Below are 18,267 nucleotides of genomic sequence, written 5' to 3' on the forward strand. Positions count from 1 at the left end.
CCCCTTGAAAGCCTGCCTGCCTGCCCGCCCGCCCCACCCTGAAGGCCTGATGCCCCGACCCACCCCGAAGGACCGCTCGCCCCCCTGGCCTCCCCGCACCACCTATGAAGCAGCCGCAGCAGGATCGCGAAGTCAGCGTCAGTGATCCCTGCGCTGCTTCCTGCGCCACGGTCCCGCCCCTCCTCTGACGTCAGAGGAGGGGGCGGGATCGCGGCGCAGGAAGCAGCGCCTAAGCAGCGCAGGGATCGCTGACGCTGACTTCGCGATCCTGCTGCGGGCTGCTTCACAGGTGGTGCAGGAAGGTCAGTGGGGCGAGCGGTCCTTCGGGGGTGGGGGGGGACTGAACGGCAAGGCCGGGAGCACCCCCTTAGGGCTGGCACCCGGGGCGCACCGCCTCCCCCTTGGTACACCACTGGGGGTGATGACCTTGTCAGGGGGTGGGAAGGTATGGCCCTCACTGGAGCTGGAGGGGTGAGCTATCAAAGCACAGTTTAATACATATGCAAGTTCTGGCCGATATCACTATATAACACAATTTTTGTTCCTGGATAATAAGTGTAATTTATCAATTGCTCATGCCTAAAAAGTGTAGAAAAAATCTGTTATTTCAATAAAACTTTGCTTTTGTGACCAGGATAGTCAAATTTTGTAGTTTATCTATTTAAAATGTGAAAACACTGAATTTTTATCTTTTCGTTCTTATAAAGTCATAAAAAGCAACAAACGAATAACACTTAACATGTATTTATATTGAAATTATACAAAGATGACTACAGAAGATTTAGAAGTGAATAATTTTTTTCAGATTTGCTATTATGTTGTAAGTCACTTAAACTAATTAACCCCCAGATGTAGTCTCCCATCATATTCTCATTATAGTGTCCTTGGTAGCAGCATTCAAAGTCTAGTGTATCCTGATGGAAGCGCTCACCTTGCTTACATAAGAAAATAAGAATTGCCGCTGCTAGGTCAGACCAGTGGTTCATCGTGCCCAGCAGTCCGCTCACGTGGCAGCCCGTAGGTCAAAGACCAGTGCCCTAACTGACGCTGCTAGCTTTACCTGCGTACATTCTAGTTCAGCAGAAACTTGTCTAACTTTATCTTTAATCCCTGGAGGATATTTTTCCCTATAGCAGTCTCCGGAAGAGCGTTCCAGTTTTCAACCACTCTCTGGGTAAAGAAGAACTTCCTTACGTTTGTATGGAATCTATCCCCTTTAACTTTAGAGAGTGCCCTCTCATTCTATCTACCTTGGAGAGGGTGAACAACCTGTCTCTATCTACTAAGTCTATTCCCTTCATTAAGTATGCTTCTATGTTCTCCTTGAATTTCTCCAGGTGAGCATCAAGTTCATGGACTTTGAGAGACATCTGACAGCCTATTTTACTGTAATTCTTCACCAGATTCTCAACCAACTCCATGTAGTTTTTAGCCTTGTGATTGGCCAGGAAGCCATAAACCACTATGACTAAGCTGTTTCAAGTCACTTTCTTCTTCCTAGTTAACTTCTTGGGAAATTCTTGTACTTCTGGATCTTATTTATCTGTGGTCCAATGAACACACCAGCTTTGACTTTTGCCTCAGACAGATTAGAAAAGATATCTTGAAATGCTTGAAGGCTGCTAACTCCTTATCTAGAGCTCTGACGAATTGTTTCATTAGGCCCAATTTGATGTGCAATTGTAGCATCAGCACCTTCTGGGTATCCACCAGTGGTTCCCATATGAAGTTGTTTCTCCCCACAGATAACTTGGTCTGTAGTGCACCTTTGTGTCCTTTCTGTCCCAAGGGTAAAGATAGCAGGGAAACCTGGTAAAACTGCCTTGGACACACATTAGGAATGCCACCATTTTGAAGTCTCGACCTCCCATCCATACTCATCATACTTCAAGGCACCTAGTAAGGTCTTTATGCTGTTGTAATCTTCTTTGAGGTATACTGAGTGATCCAGTAGAAGAGACAGGTAGTTGTTTCCATTATGGAGCAATACAGCTTTGATGCTAGTGGATGAGCTGTCAATGAAGAGATACCACTCTTTCAGGTTACAGGCAATTCCAATTACCTCAAAAAGACTGGTCACATTGTGGCAGAAGCAGAGCCAATCTTGATGGGTGAAGAAGGTGGATAAAGCTTGGTAACACTTCCTCTGATCTATGACTTGCACACTTTCATCCAAGTTCTACTGCTTGAGCCTAGATGTCAAAAGCTCAGCATTGGACTTGGTGAGACCAAGATCTCTGATCAAGTCGTTGAGGTCTTTTTGGTTTGGATAGTATGTGTTTTCTCATCAGCTGCACCACTGGTATTGTAAACTGGATCTATAACGTTTCTCTCATTCTCTGACTTGTTTCTTTCTTCTGAAGACAGCCGTTCTGTCTCTGGGAGAGTGGGTATGAGGCACTCAGAGCAATGTGACAATGAGACAATGGATGAAGGAATGTCCGGATATGTGATTGCAGATGCAGGTTTGCCAGTTTGATGTTTGGAAGGATTCACCATGCAGAAGTAATAGTTGCTTGAGTGGTCAGTGGGTTTCTGCCAAATTATTAGTAAAGCAAACTTCATGGCTCACTTTTCCCTTCTGTGCTATCCTGTAGAAGAACAAAATGAAATTGTGGTAATTAAAACAATACATTTATTTCACCTATGACTAATGTGTACAAGATTCCCACAACATATTTCATATATATTTTCAAATAACATTGAAAATGTTTACATTTAAATATTTAAAAAATATTAAATATTCTAAGTAATTTTATAGCAGAAAATTTAATCATCCTAGTGCGAAACAAAATTGTCTTACCTTCTAGAGGTTTTTGGGGGTTTTTTTTTGTGGTGCTCATACGTCAAGTGCCCAAGATTTGTCTTGATCCCCAAAAGGCATGCCAAAATATGCCTTGTGGGCATTGCACATTTTAGCAGATGTTTCTATGGAGTACTTTTTCCCTCTTGTTTTGATAAATTGGCTGCATACTTAGCAAAATGCATCTGTTGGATGTTTGCAGCCTCTAGATGCCATCTAAAACAATGCAGATATGTTACCACTTGAAACTTGGAACTGAAGTTAGCTGGCGGGCTTAAGATCTCTATAGTTATACTGTACTACTCTTTATATTGATGGAAAGTTCTAGAAAATTATTGAAGTTACTCTAAGGGGCCCTTTTACTAAGGTCTATGATCAAAATTAACGTAACAGGCACTTACTGCCAATTTTGGACAGCAGCAATTCAGGGATTACCACGGGTCAAAGTGTGGCTCATAAGCATGTCTGTCGAGGCAAGTTTCTACCCGCATGCGCTGCAGTAATAGCACATCTGAAGAGCACTTGCCTCCTGCCCTTTTGCAGGCATTAAAGGCTGCTGCACTAACCCAGCAGTAAGAAGTGCCAGACACTTTTACCGCAGCATGTCAGTGCATTGTGGGTACATATTACCACAGTATACCGCTTCCTCTGCTTATCTTCGCTCACAACTGCAGTAAGCCTTACCATCTTAACTGCCATGCGGTAAATCTTATTTTCTTTCACTACAGCAGCAAGTAATGGACTCTTATGGTATTGTTTGCCATGTGACAATACCATGCCATGCCTTAGTAAAATGGCCTCTAAGTTTACTGAGCTTGGAATCAATCTGGAATGTTCTGCAATAAAAGGCAAAGTTCAAAATATCAGTGTTCTGGTCACAAAAGCAAAGTTTGAGAGGAATGATGGCCATTTTCTATACTTTTGTGGCATAAGCAATTAAGAAAAAATTCTTACAATATTATCCAGGAACAAAAAAATAAAAATTGTTACATAGATAATTGGCCACTAACAAACAATTATTAGCACTAATTGGCATTAATTAGAATTTACATGCATAACTTTCCAATTCTAATGTGTGGATCTCAAAAGAGGGCATGGCCATGTGAGGGGTTTTGGAAGTTATAGGTAATCCTAAAAATTATGTGCACTATTATAGAATATGCCTGATCTGTGCTTAATTTAGGCATTGGAATTTTTACCAGGTTTAGCACAGTAAATGATGGCAGAAAAAGACCTCCACAGTCCATCCAATCCACCCAACAGGCGACCAGAGTCCCATATCACCCCACATCACCCATGCCCAAATGCTGGTTGTGAAGTAATCACCAGGCCAACCATGCTAAGAACAAAAGAACATAAGAATTGACAGACTGAAGGGTCATCAAGCTCAGTAGCTTGTTTCCAAAAGGGGCCAACCCAGGTCCCAAGTGCCTAGCTAGATCCCAAGTAGTAAAACAGATTTTATACTGCTTATCCTAGCAGTAGATCCCCAATTCATCTCAATAATGGGGGTGTATGGTTGACAGAATTCAACTTAGAAGTCAAGATGCCTTCCCCTCCCTCTAAAGCTGCACAGTTCCCCCATTCTCAGTATGTGACAATAAAACGATCTAATTAAAGGACCTCATACGCCTGGGGCATTACTCAAATCTCTTTCACACCCTCACTGGGGTGGTGTATTCATCATTGGTCCTTCTTTATATCATTTTCATTTTTCTAAGTTGGCTGAACTACCAAAATGATGTGCCAGAAAAAAAAAAAAAAAAAACAGAATGAGTGTGTGCGGTTTCAAACAAATAGCGTGAAAATTTAGCTACAGTGGTGTGGTGTGGAGCATACATACAGAGGAAGCAGCGCGGCCCCTGGAAAAACCAAGGAGTGAAACGGCTGAGTAACCGTCAGGCTAAAGTTAAGCGCTTCTTCTGTTTTTTGAAACACACATCATGTTGGTAGTTCAGCCAAATTAGAAAAATGAAACGGATATAAAGATGGACCGATAATGAATACATCACCCCAGTAAGGGTATGAAAGAGATTTGAACAATGCCCCGGGTGTATGAGGTCCTTTAATTAGGTTCATATTATACAAGTTTATTCTTTATGTTTTTTTGCTTTCAAGATTTTTTTGAGTAACTAAAGATTTTGAACTTGATATTGACAATAAAGTGATCAACACATTGGAGCTGTTGAACCTTCACCTGTTTCTCACCACATACAGGACAAGTCTGTCTTGCATTGGGCTCCGTTAGCCCATGCTGCATTTTGGCCACTCTTCTTGGTCACACCTAAATTTTAGTTGTGCAGCCAATCACTGCACATATTCTATAAACTGCATCTAACTTTAGGCAGTTTATATAATAGTGCTTAACCCTTTAATTGGCAGATGGTGAAACAGCTGCTTCACATAACTTGATGTTGAAAGAGAACAACTGTGCTAAGTAACAGGCATTTGGAGATGCAGATCTCCCATAAGAGCCATAGAAACACATGTTGCTTCTGAACAACAATGCCAAATAAAGGGTTAACACATTTTTATTATGTGCTGATTTTCACAGTGCCGTGTATAGAATTTAGTTCGTATTGCCTAACTCTACGTGCCTGTTAAAGAATTAGGTGGTAGAAGGTTCAGCCAGTGGCTGCGCATGCCCCCTTCCTTTTCCCCTTCCCTTTTTAACTTCTCCGGCATGGGCAGCATGCCCATGTCGGTGTCAGCTTGCCCTTTGACGTCACTTCCTAGGTGAGGATCCTGGAAGTGATGTCAGAGAACACCGATGCCAACGTGGACAGCAACCTTGTGCCAGGGAAGTAAAAAAGGCATGGGGGAAAGGCAAGGGGTGCATGTACGCAGTAAGGAGAAGAGCGGGGAGGGGACAGAGAGGTAAAATGGCAAAACGGCACCCGGGTCGGACCGCCCTCCCACCCCTCCCTTACTGGGCCACTGGTTTCAGCTGTTTATAAATTAAAGCATGCATGAAGAAAGACATTGAGGGAACACTGTATGTTATTCATCTAGTGACTCCTTTTTGAGAATCTGCCAAGGAAAAATCTCTCTGTCTCCCCTATGGGTCTTGATTTCCGTACTTCCCATTTTTAAAGCAATTTGCAAGTGGAACACAAAACAGATACCGGCAAATATCAAGGCTTATATTGTGAATGAAGAATGGTCTGTCAGCAAAGGACTGAAATAGCACAAACTGCCTCTATTGTATAACCAAAAGGGTAAAGGAAATGTACTGTAAAATAATACTCTCTTTTTTTTTTCATTCTTACTTCCCCAATAGGTTTAGCCCAGTCTTCCATCGCATGGATATTTTGAGCTTGTTTAAAGACAGAAAATAGGCAATGATCACAGATAGAAGTCGATGCCATCAGCATAATTTCAACTGACAAAATCACTTACATTTTGCAGCTGGACTCTGTGTTGTGTCATGGTGTTTGATTTTAGGATCATACTAGAAGCATTTAGGCTGTAGTTTTTCCCATTTCTGGTCTCTTTCATCTGTTCTTGAATTTTTTTAGTCTGCTTCCTGGCAGAAAAAAAAAATATATATACATATATTGATCAGCAGCACTAAAGCGATTGAAAGATAAGTCCTGCCTGTTTTCTATTATGATAGTTATTTGAAGAATTGAATTTCAAACTACATTATACTTTACTAAAAAAAAAAAAAAAAAAAAAAAAAAGGTTTTCTGGCTGATGATCAAAGCATGAGGGGGAGCCAATTAACGTATCTAGCTCTCTCTCATAGGCCTGTTGCAAAATAGTACCTCATAGCTTCTGAGGCCTTTTCCCTTTTAATTTCCTCTCTTTGCAATAATTGTCTTTGGGTGAATTTCTGGCATAGTACTTACCATTCATATAACTGGAGGTTGTTTTGAATGTTTATAGTTTATTTTTTCTCCGGTGGCATATAATACTTTTTTACATTTCAAATGCTTCTGTACCATAAATCATATTATTCTACAGTATTCATTGAACAGTGCTAGATATACAGGGGCCCTTTTACTAAGCTGTATTAGGCGCTAACATACACCTTACGCAGCTTAAAATAGCATACCATGGAACACATACAGTGCTCTGCAGCAAGTGTCAAAGGTACACACTAACAGACTGCAAAAATTTTTAGATATATTTAAAATTTTTGAGGGTATGTGTCCTGGGCTATCAGTTAGTGCAGCTACATTACCGTGCACTAACTGGTCAATGCTGAAATAGCACATCAGTTATTATCATCTACAAAATTGGTGGTGGTAAATGCACACATAATTATTATTATTATTTTAATGACTGTGTGTTAATGACAATATTAGCGCACAGGACTAACGCACAGGAAAATGGCAAGATCAGCGCACAAGACTAGCGCACAGGAAAAACCTTTTTAAGGCCAGTTTTTATAGCAAACTTAGTAAAAGGGCCCCATAATTTCCTATTTGACAGTTTTATTTAAGCAATAAACACATTTTCTGGTTCCTTACCCTTTCTTTTTCATCCCCCAGTGAGGGCACAGGACTAAATAAACAGATCGGGGCTCAAATTCAGGGTGATTTAAACAGGCCAGAGAGACTCTGGCCCACTTAAATTGCATATTTATTTATTCTAAAATTTATAGCCAACAACATCCTACTATTCTGCATGGGGTATAAAAGAACATAAACAGTTAAAATACATACAGTACATACATCAAAGACTATTGCTATAGTTGGCAAAACAAATGGTATACAAAGATACATCTCAATTATAGATAACATCAAAAAGTATTATCTTCAAAATTGTAAAATTCCAGGCAAAGTTCTGACCTCTAAAGTTAAATCATTCCAGAGACATATACCTTGGATTGAAAATGTGGAGGGGCATAATAAAAAAAAAACCCACATCTAAGTCCCCTTTTGGCCTAAGGCAGGGGTGTCCAATGTCGGTCCTCGAGGGCCGCAATCCAGTCGGGTTTTCTGGATTTCCCCAATGAATATGCATGAGATCTATTTGCATGCACTGCTTTCAATGCATATTCATTGGGGAAATCCTGAAAACCCGACTGGATTGCGGCCCTCGAGGACCGACATTGGACACCCCTGGCCTAAGGCCTTAAATGTTGAAAGTAGAAGCAGGGAAAATGTCCATTATAAAAAAAAAATGTCCAAAAGGAGTTTTTTTTTAATAATGGCCTGTCTCTACGTTCAGCTGTTAAAACGCCCAGACCACCACTACGTCTACACTAACACCATATAATCAACCTAAAAAGAGCCTAACTAACAAACGCCCAAAACAAGAGCTTTTAGGCGAAGGATGAGCCAGTCCTTCGCCTAAAAGCTGGATTCTGTAACCGGTGTCTGTCAAAAACAACACTGGTTACAGAATCCCCCCCCCTCAATGATCCGGGCAGGAGGGAGCCCAAGCCCTCCTGCCCCGCAGCACCCCCGAACCCCTGACTCAATCAGGGCAAGAGGGAGCCCAAGCCCTCCTGCTCTGTGGCACCCCCAAACCCCCGACCCGATCAGGGCAGGAGGGAGCCCAAGTCCTTCTGCCCTGGTGAGCCGTGACCCCACCCCCCACACTGACATCGGGGCAAGAGGAAGCCCAAGTCTTCCTGCCCCACAGCATCCCCAAACCCCCAACTCGATTGAGGCAGGAGGGAGCCCAAGCCCTTTTGCCCCATAGAAAATCCCTATCCACCATCCCCACTAAAATACGGGCAAGAGGGATCCCAGGCCCTCCTGCCCTCGACGCAACCCCCCCCATGACCGCCCCCCCCTCGAACCACCGATCTGCCCCCCAACTCCAATACCCCTCCTCATACCTGAAAATCGTTGGTCGGACAGACGGGTGCCAAGCGGCTCAAATCCCGCCCACAGGAGGGGCCTAAGGCTACTGGGTCTATTCCGGTTGGCCCAGGCGCCTCAGTCCCCACCTGAGGGCAGAATTTGAGCTGCCTAGGCCAATCAGGCCTTAAGGCCAGCCATTCCGGGGATGGCTGGCCTGTCGGATGGACGGGCTTGGCACCGTCTGTCCAACCAACAATTTTCAGGTATGGGGAGGGGGGCCAATCAGGGGTTCGGGGGGCAGTCGTGGGGGGTTGCATCGAGGCCAGGAGGGCCTGGGATCCCTCCTGCCCATATTTTAGTGGGGGTGGGGGGTAGGGATTTTCTGCAGGGCAGGAGGACTTGGGCTCCCTCCTACCCCGATTGTGTCGGGGTTTAGGGAATGCCACGGGGCAAGAGGGCTTGGGCTCCCGCCTGCCCCGATGTCAGCAGGGGGTTAGTGGTTCGCCAGGGCAGGAGGGTTTGGGCTCCCTCCTGCCCGGATCATTGTCGGGGGGGGGGAGGGGGTTGATGCATCGCGGCAGGAGAGATTGGCCATCTTCCCTGCTGTAATGTGATCACCTCTCTACCCGAACTGCCACAACCCCGTGGCAGGAGAGATTGGGCATCTCTCCTGCCGCGGGTCACAGCTGTTTGGGTAGAGGGGTGATCACATCACGGCAGGGGAGATGAGCCATCTCTCCTGCCGCGAAGGTTGCAGTGGGGTGGGTGGGGGGTGGGTAGGTTGCCGGGCCGCTGAGCTGATCATGCCAGCCGCCATCAGCTCAGCGGCCCCTTTTTCGGCACTTATACCTGTTTTGACTTAGTCTAAGTCAAAACGTATAAGTGCCGACTAAGCAACCAGTCAAAAGTTTTGGTTATACCTGCTGTACGCCTAGATGTAGGTCGGCCCACTGCCCACCCTTTTCCCTCCTCTAAAAATGCCTCTTTTCACTCTATGCATTTAGAGGCAGGGGAAAGGCGTAAGCTGGTTTTAGATACTTCTAAAACCAGCTTTGATTATGGGTACTTGGACGATCAGGCTTTTTGATCATCCAAGTACCCATTTAGGCCATTTTTAGGCTTTTTTTTATTATGAGCCCCATAGTGTGTCTGTTAATTGTTATTACAACAGAACAAAATTTATCTGTAGATAAGTAATCCTTAACTCTCCTCAAGCTCCTCAGATGAAAATAAACCAACAACTTTAGAAACTATTGCCTTGATCTGAGGCCTAAACAACAATGTCACTGAATTTCAGCTCTCATCAACCAGAGGGTGTTGCTGGGGAGGAGCTATGCAAACTCCATCAATATTCAGCCGAAACCTTCAAAAAATAAGTGGGTGAATTTAAGACATCTCATTTTGTGCAAGTCCCAGCTGAATATCGTGTCAGGGTCTGCATATGTGTATTTGTTTTTAAAAAGGAAAATAATCTTCCATCCCCCTACTGACCTCCTTTCTCTTCCCTCCCCTATCCCCTACCTGTAGCAAGACACCCCCCGCCTGCCCACCCCTTCCAATGGATAGGTAGACCCTCCCCAGCCTGATGGTCAAGCAGGGGTTTGGGGGGGCAGAAGTGCAGCCTCCTCACTCCTTCCTCCTCACAATGGCCTTTCAAAATGGTTGCTGTGACCTCTTTTGGCTTCTCACAGTACTTTGCATAGTACTGCAAGCTGCAGTGAAATGTTGCAGCAGCCATTTTGAAAGGCCACCACAAGAGAGCTACAATCCTGCCCCCAAAGACCCTCACTGGACTTCCATGTATGCAGGTAAAGGGGTAAATGGGATGGGACTTGTATTCCACTCTTTCTGTGTGGTTTATGCAATCAAAGTGGTTTACATATTTTAGACAGGTACTTATTTTCTACCTGGGGCAATGAAGTGTTAAATGACTTGCCTGGAGTCATAAGAAGCTGCAACAGGAATCAAACTCACAAGCTCTGGTTGTGTTCTAATTGTTAGTCTGTATTAAATCTATTAGCGTACCTTTGTTAAAGGATTCCTAACTGATTTAGGAGGTCTTTCACTAAAAGTTAGTGCATGTTGTGTGCCATAACACCTATTTTATTCCTATAGGCCCTGCTGTAGATAACATGAGCTAATCTTTATAAAAGGTTTTCTTAGCATCTTGATTCAACTTTAAAAACTTTGGGGCCCTTTAACTAAAGTGTCTTAGGTTATTAATACATGGCTTAGTGTGTGGTAACAGTCAACGCATAAAGTAGTAACCACTTTCACAATATTTTTACCATTGCTACCTACTAAACCACACATTAATAGCATTTTTTGCTAAGGGGTATAATTAAGTAGGGGTCATCATGTGACCGAGCCGAGTGGTTAATACCCATCACATATCCACGCTCCCCAGGTACTCTCTGGTCTTCCAGTCTCCAACTTTTCAATTAATACAAACATACAGGATTAAACATACTTTCTAACATATTCTTAAAACCACGTGACCCAGAGCCTTCAGGGCCCCCCGTTGGTAATTATCTGGGTCCTCCCTGGATTCTGTGGTTTTCATTGGCCCTTATTAGCCCCCTGGATCTTCATATGGATCCTATCTTACCCTCATTGGCTCTCTAGCCATCAGCCAGCTCCTGGTGCCATTACCGGTCTCTCTGCCGGTCACCACTAGCCCCACTGGTCCATCTGTCAGTTGCTCCCAGACCTTCAGCCAACGGTCTTCAATTCTATCAGGTTGCTTCATCTGGAGTCCTCTCTGATGCCATTACCAGTCTTTCTGTTGGTTGCCATTGTTCCTGCCAATCTTTCTGCCGGTTGTCAGCCAAACCCCCTCAGCCTAGGACCTCTATCCAGCTCAACCATAGCTCTTCCAGCTGCTTGTAGGGCCACCACCAGTTCCCTACTCCCTGGCCTCTTGGGTCCCAATGGGTCTTGGGCTGTTCATGAGTCCCATCGCTGGTTGTCAAGCCTGAGTCCTACCTGGACTTCAGGCTCTACTGGGCCCTCCAGTTGCTTTGTCTACCCCTCTCTGCTGGTGTATAGGTTCCCACAGACCCTCTCACCACTGGACTTCCTTTCTACAGGGCCAGATCTCTCTCCCAGATCTCTCTGCTGCACCAGTCCCCACCCCCTCCCCCTAATCAGGACTAGTCAGCCAGGCCACTCTACTCTGCTGCACTGTGCTCCTAGGATCACTTATAAAATCTCTTTAATAACCTTCAAAACAATGCAAACTAAATCACCCCAATTCATCTATAAATACCTGATTCCTTATGAGTCAACCCACCTCCTTAGATCATCCGACCGTAAAATACTCTCTGTTCCCTCTCTCCACATAATCGGCAATAAAAGACACATTTTCTCAGTTGTTGCCCCACAACTTTGGAATACTCTTCCAACTCAATTAAGAGAGGAAAACAATTTAAACCACTTCAAAGGGCAACTCAAGACTCATCTATTTAAATATGCCTTTAACATTTAATTTACGCCTTTAAATTATACTCAATCATTCAATAGAAGCAAAATACAGCATCCCCTTTCCTCTTGTGTTCTCCTTAATTGTTTTCTATCCTACACAAATTGTATTTCTTCCCCAACCTCCTTTTGTCTCATGTTAGTGCAGTCCAATTTATCAATAGTCATGCCATTTGACTTAGTTGTTTAAATGCTCCTTTTTAATTGTATTGTTATTGGTGTTTTATTGTTATTATTTTTTTGTTCAATATCAATAAAAACTTGAAACTTGCTTACCAAGAGTTAGACCAGAGGCCAGCATTCCTCCTCCCAAGGGTCACACAACTCCCAAAGAAGCTACTTGATCTTGTGCTTTTCAGCAGCACAATCCACTCAGGGTGAATGGACAGATCTCAGCAGCACTTGCAGCTCCTATGCAAATTACCTAGACTTTCTCACTATTCCAGTGCACAAGCTCCCTCTGGTGGAATGCCAGTGACAGGGAACTTCCCCATGTCAGAGTGGGACATGGGCAATTTGGGCATAGAATAGGTGTGGATAAAATGCAGCAGTTAACAACCTGCACTTTCCGTACACTAATGTAACATAGAATTAGGCCACTTTGAGCCTGATTCGCATATAAACAGTGTATAGAGGTGCCTAACCACCAGGTGCCCAGTTGGCATGGTTGTCAATCAACTGCTAGGCGCCATATATAGAATCACACCAAGTGACACCTAATTCAGCATAGACTTTGTTAGGCAAAGTGCAGAGAATGTCCCCAATAGTTATCACATTAAATTTAGCAGTTACCATACATTCCTTGTGTTAAAATATGAAAACTGCAAAATCTAATGTAATTTAATTTTAAAAAATCCTTACTCTATACCTTGTCTCAAGAAATCATATGACAAGCCTAAGTTTTTGAATGCCAAAAAAGGAGAAGGGGGGGGGGAGAGAATAACACACAAACAGGGGAGGGGAGAGTGTGGCACAGTGGTTAAAGCTAGAGCCTCAGAACCCTGAGGTTGTGGGTTCAAACCCACGCTGCTCCTTGTGACCCTGGGCAAGTCACTTAATCCCCTCATTGCCCCAGGTACATTAGAAAGATTGTGAGCCTGCCGAGACAGAGAGGGAAAACTGCTTGAGTACCTGAATAAATGCATGTAAACCATTCTGAGCTCCCCTGGGAGAACAGTATAGAAAATTAAAAAAACAAAACAACAATAAAGTATGCAAGTTACTGGGCAGACTTGTACGGTCTGTGTCTGTTTATGGCCGTTTGGTGGAGGATGGGCAGGGGAGGGCTTCAATGGCTGGGAGGGTGTAGATGGGCTGGAGTAAGTCTTAACAGAGATTTCGGCAGTTGGAACCCAAGCATAGTACCGGGTAAAGCTTTGGATTCTCGCCCAGAAATAGCTAAGAAGAAAAAAAATTAAAAAAAATTTAAATTGAATCAGGTTGGGCAGACTGGATGGACCATTCGGGTCTTTATCTGCCGTCATCTACTATGTTACTATGCAAATGGCTGTTCTCATTGATGTAATAACAAATATATTTTTATTTCTAGAGTGTTCACGTAATATACATGAGATTCACCATCTTGGGTGAATCTTCATAAAGATCCTCTTTTACTAAGCGGTGGTAAAGGTTTCTACCGCAGCCTGGAGGGCTAAATGCTCTGACACTGTACCAACGCTCATAGAATTCCTATGAACATTAGAGTATTTAGCGCTCTGGGCTGCAGTAGAAACCTCTACTGCTGCTTAGTAAAAGGTGGGTGGTGGGGAAAGATGGTTAATAAATACCACTGAATAAACATGATATTGTTTAGTAATAACAAGCATAGAAAAATGTAACACCTAGGCAATGGAATACTGTGGTTTTTTTGAGGGGGCCCAGGAACTCCACCCTAACCCCAGCAAAATCCTGCGGCACGGCCCATCATCAGCTCCCAACTCCACCCCTACCTCCTCCTGGCATTGTACTTTAAATCTTCGGGACAGCTGCAACGCAGCATCAACAAGCAGGTCTGCCCCCGGAAGTAGAATGAAGTGTTCTGGGGCAGGCCTACACATTGATGCTTGGCAGCAGCTTCCACGAAGATTTAAAGTACAAGATCGGGAAACAGGTGGGAGGGTGGGCACCAACCAGCGACTGACAATTTGGGGGAAGGCCATGGCCCCTGTGGCCTCCCCCCACCCCCATTCCGATGCTTATGCCTCATCATATATATGAGGGGCTGCTGAAAAGTTCTTAGCCATCCAACAGAAGTTGGGGCAGTCTCCATCGAGGGCTGTACAAGTAGTCCAGTGATTTTCCACTTTTTTTTTTTTTGTTCTGTTGGAAAAATATGAAACAAAAAAGTAGAAAATCACTGGACTAACCCCCTCTTCTATTAAACGGTGCTAGCAGTTTTTAGTGCGGTGAGCCGCGCTGAATGGCCCGCGCTGCTTCCGACGCTTATAGAGTTCCTGGGAGCGTTGGAAGCAGCGCGGGCCATTCAGTGCGGCTCTCTGTGCTAAAAACTGCTAGCACCGTTTAATAGAAGAGGGGGGTAAGTGTATAGCCCTCAATGGAGGCTGCCCCAGCTTTGTTGGTTAGGCTGAGAACTTTTCAGCAGCCCCTCCTATTCAGTGGCTAGCAGATTGCTGTAGCTTTCTTTCTAAATAGCATAATAAAACCTTCATATCTGTATAATGTTATATGTCTCCTACAGATTTTCTCTTATTGAGCTCTTTTTTATTAAACTTGACTTTAATGTCCTGAATTATATCAGGAAGTATAAGAAGTGTAGAAGTTCAATTTGATGTTATATACTAAATGAAAAATAGTCTTTTTTTTCTCCTGTAATTTTTTTTTTCCTCTGTTTTGTATCTTATTGAAGTTTAGATGTCATTGTGACAGGAACAGTGACTTACAGTTTGTTAAATGTTAAAGGAAATTCAATAAAAACTTGATAGCTGAATCAACAGTGGGAGGAACAGGTTGGCAGTAACAAAATATAATCAAGACTAGGCATCAAGAAAGCTACCAAACAGGAAAAGGAGGACGATTGCACCACCCAGCTATGACGATGATTGATAAAATAGTCCATCAGTTTCCCTCTACTACTGTAATTCCTGCATAATTGTATCTTGCATACTGCAGACCTTAAAATACTAATCCCCTTCTTTTACAAAGGTGCGCTAAGCTTTTTAGCACACGCTAAACGCTAATACGCGCATGTTATCCTATGGACGCGTTAGCGGTTAGCGCACGTGTCGATTTAGTGCACGCTAAATCGCTTAGCGCGCCTTTGTAAAAGAGGGCCTAAGATACAACCTCACCTCTGAGGTTTTATGAGACGTCTTCTACAATTCCTTGGGAGGGGGAGTCGTAGAAATGGCACTATTGTTGCTACTGCTGGACTTGGAGAGGATGAAGGACCAGAGGCATCCTTCCCATGTTTTAGTTTCTGCTCTACCTGTGGGCAGCTCTTGGCTCTTGGTACGAATGAGCATTTGTGAGCACACATTTGATTCATGGGGGCACCTCAAAATCTGAACTGTGTGTGCCTGTGTACGTGTAGTATGTGCAAAACTCAAATGGGTGAAAATGCAAAATATATGTTTTGCTAGCTTTCATTTTAAATGTTTTATCCAGGCACAGATTTCTCACCACTTAGCAAGCTATGAATATCTTCAAGACCCTTTCAGCCATGACAATTAATATCTGATGATTCTAATGTAAATCCCATTCATGAGGATTCATCAGATTCTCTATGTATGCTTTTCATGAGGGAAAAGAGTAATTCTGTTGTTGTGCTCTGTTGACTTCACCTGCTGTTTCTCTCTTGCTTTATTTTATTTTAGTATTTATATACCACTTATAACCTAAGTGGTGTACATTCAGGTGCTCAAGCATTTTTCCCTATCTGTCCCAGTAGGATCACACTATCTAATGTACCTAGGCCAATGAGGGATTAAGTGAGTTGTATCAATAAATGGATACATACAGGAATAAGAAAGGAAGAGTGCCCTACCCCCTATGTGGGGAGGGCGGTGGCGACAAAACGGCCAAGGCTGTGCCGACCCTGGGAGAGGGGAGCGGGGGGAAGGGGAGAGGGATAGGCCAATGGGGCAAGTGGACTCCTCCACAAGCCCCTTTTTGGCAAGGTGGCGAGCACGAAAAATCCCTCTCTTTTATGATTCTTTTTAATATTTCTTTTCAGTGTGTACTGTTCTGGAAGAAATGGCGGTGAAAGCTCTTCTCCCACAACTGTGTCTCAAATGTATGGTTGATTCAATTCAGATCTATTCAAAAGGGGAAGTGGCCTCAGCAGTGGCATACCTAGGGTATATGGCACCCGGGGCCCATCATTTTTTGACACCCCCCCCCCCTATGTAAAAAAATATTTTTTGTAATGACCATGAAACAGAATAAATGGTCAGAATAGAAACAGGCAGTGAAAATTTTCTTATATTCCAAACATAACATAACATAAATTATGTCTGAATTGTCATGACATCAGAAGTACATATGGAGTAGTTGCAGGTGATGCTTGGGACAGTTCTGATTGTGTTAGTTCGGTTTTATGTGTTTTTTGAATAGAAGGGTTTTTATTTCTTTTTGAAGGTTTTGCAGTCTGTGGTCGATGTCAATTGGTTGTACAGTTGGGGGTCGAGTGTTGCAGCTCGAATGGCTAGGAGGTTGTCGAACAGTTTTTTTCTTTTGACGTTTTTGGTTGGAGGGTGTGTGAATGGTGCGTGAGTTCTCCTATGTCTGTTTGAAGTGGATTGAATTATTTAGCTGAAGAAATTAGTTACCCCCTCATCCCACACACATTAATTCTCTTCCATTTTTGTTCCCATTATAAAAAACACTGATAAGTTCCCAGAAAAAAAATACATTAAAATAAGAAGTGAAAACAAAGGCCCCTACAGATGAGAACATAACATAAGAATAGCCTAACTGGGTCAGACCAATGGTCCATCATGCCCAGTAGCCCATTCTCATGGTAGCCAATCCAGGACACTAATACCTGGTCAAAACCCAAAGAGTAGCAACATTCCATGCTACCGATCCAGGGCAAGCAGACACTTCCCCCATGTCTTAATAACAGATTATGGACTTTTCCTCCAGGAATTTGTCCAAATCTTTCTTAAAACCAGCTACACTATCTGCTTTTACCATAACTTCTGGCCACTTCATTTTTAAGTTTAGATCTTTCCTTTCAAACAGAGATCTTGCTAGATGTCAAATACAGCACAAGGTAACTTTACATGGACTTAGCTGTGCAGGAAATATGAATCTCCTCATACACCCACCATATAGTGCAAAAATGTGCAAAGGTCTGTTTTTTTCTTTCGATCACTACATAGCCTAATGCCACACAAGCAGCGCTGTTACAAACATATTCTGTAGGTCAATGCTAAGGATAACAAAGTTTCCTTCCTTGGACCAGAAGGAGATAAACCACTGGGAGAGATCCCAAAACAACACCCAAAGACCCACTCAGTGTGTGAACCAGTTGAGTGGAGTGGACTAACTGGGGGGTGGAAATGGGCCCGGAGTTTGCTCAGCAGAATTTCCCAGACCACCTCTTCCTCTCAACACATTGACACGCTGCCACCATCACCACTAGGAACACCTCACTGGGTAGGCCAGCTTTGCTATAAACTTTATAAAACGCATTATTATATTTTCTTATAAAGCACACATTTTAACTGAACTCTCTGACATCCTCAGCCTTTCCATTCACAAAAATAGAAGGAAGAAAAGTTCCCATTTCCTGCTGTCTCATGTCCCCGGCCTATACAATATTTTTTTTCTGCAGACCCTTTAAAAGTCTGACTAAATCCTCGTTTCACTTGCATTATAAAGTACTGAGGATGCCATCTCTCCCCAATCCCAGGTCCTAAAGTCTAAGACAGTAGCGCAAACTAATGCTGCCAGATACAGGAAAAAAAATTTTGATTCGATTCAGCCCTATTGAATTGGTTTTTCAATTCGATTTTCCTGCCCAGTTGGGTGATTTTTTTCAAAACTCCTGGTGGGTTTTATAGCTTTTTCACCCCCTTTGGCTTCTCCTAACCACACTAGCTCACGTTTGCAGTCCAACACCAGCTCTGGCAGGATACACATTTCAAATCTGACATATTATAATCACAAAACAGAAAATAAAATTAATTTTTCTACCTTTTGTTGTCTGGTTATATTTCAAATCTTGTTGGTCCAAGGCTCTGGTTTTCTTCTGATAACTTG

At 43.3% G+C, this 18,267-nt stretch overlaps 1 protein-coding gene across 1 annotated transcript in view; it reads right to left on the reverse strand.

The window, feature by feature from the left end:
- NRG3 (neuregulin 3) overlaps positions 1-18,267 on the reverse strand; it is a 1,387,275-nt gene that overhangs the window by 75,539 nt on the left and 1,293,469 nt on the right. Inside the window, exon 6 of the mRNA XM_033943012.1 lies at positions 6,203-6,329. Within this exon, the coding sequence (XP_033798903.1) occupies positions 6,203-6,329 (127 nt within the window). The remainder of the gene's footprint in view (positions 1-6,202; positions 6,330-18,267) is intronic.

This window comes from Geotrypetes seraphini, chromosome 4 (genome assembly GCF_902459505.1).
Source record: "Geotrypetes seraphini chromosome 4, aGeoSer1.1, whole genome shotgun sequence".
NCBI lineage: Eukaryota > Metazoa > Chordata > Amphibia > Gymnophiona > Dermophiidae > Geotrypetes > Geotrypetes seraphini.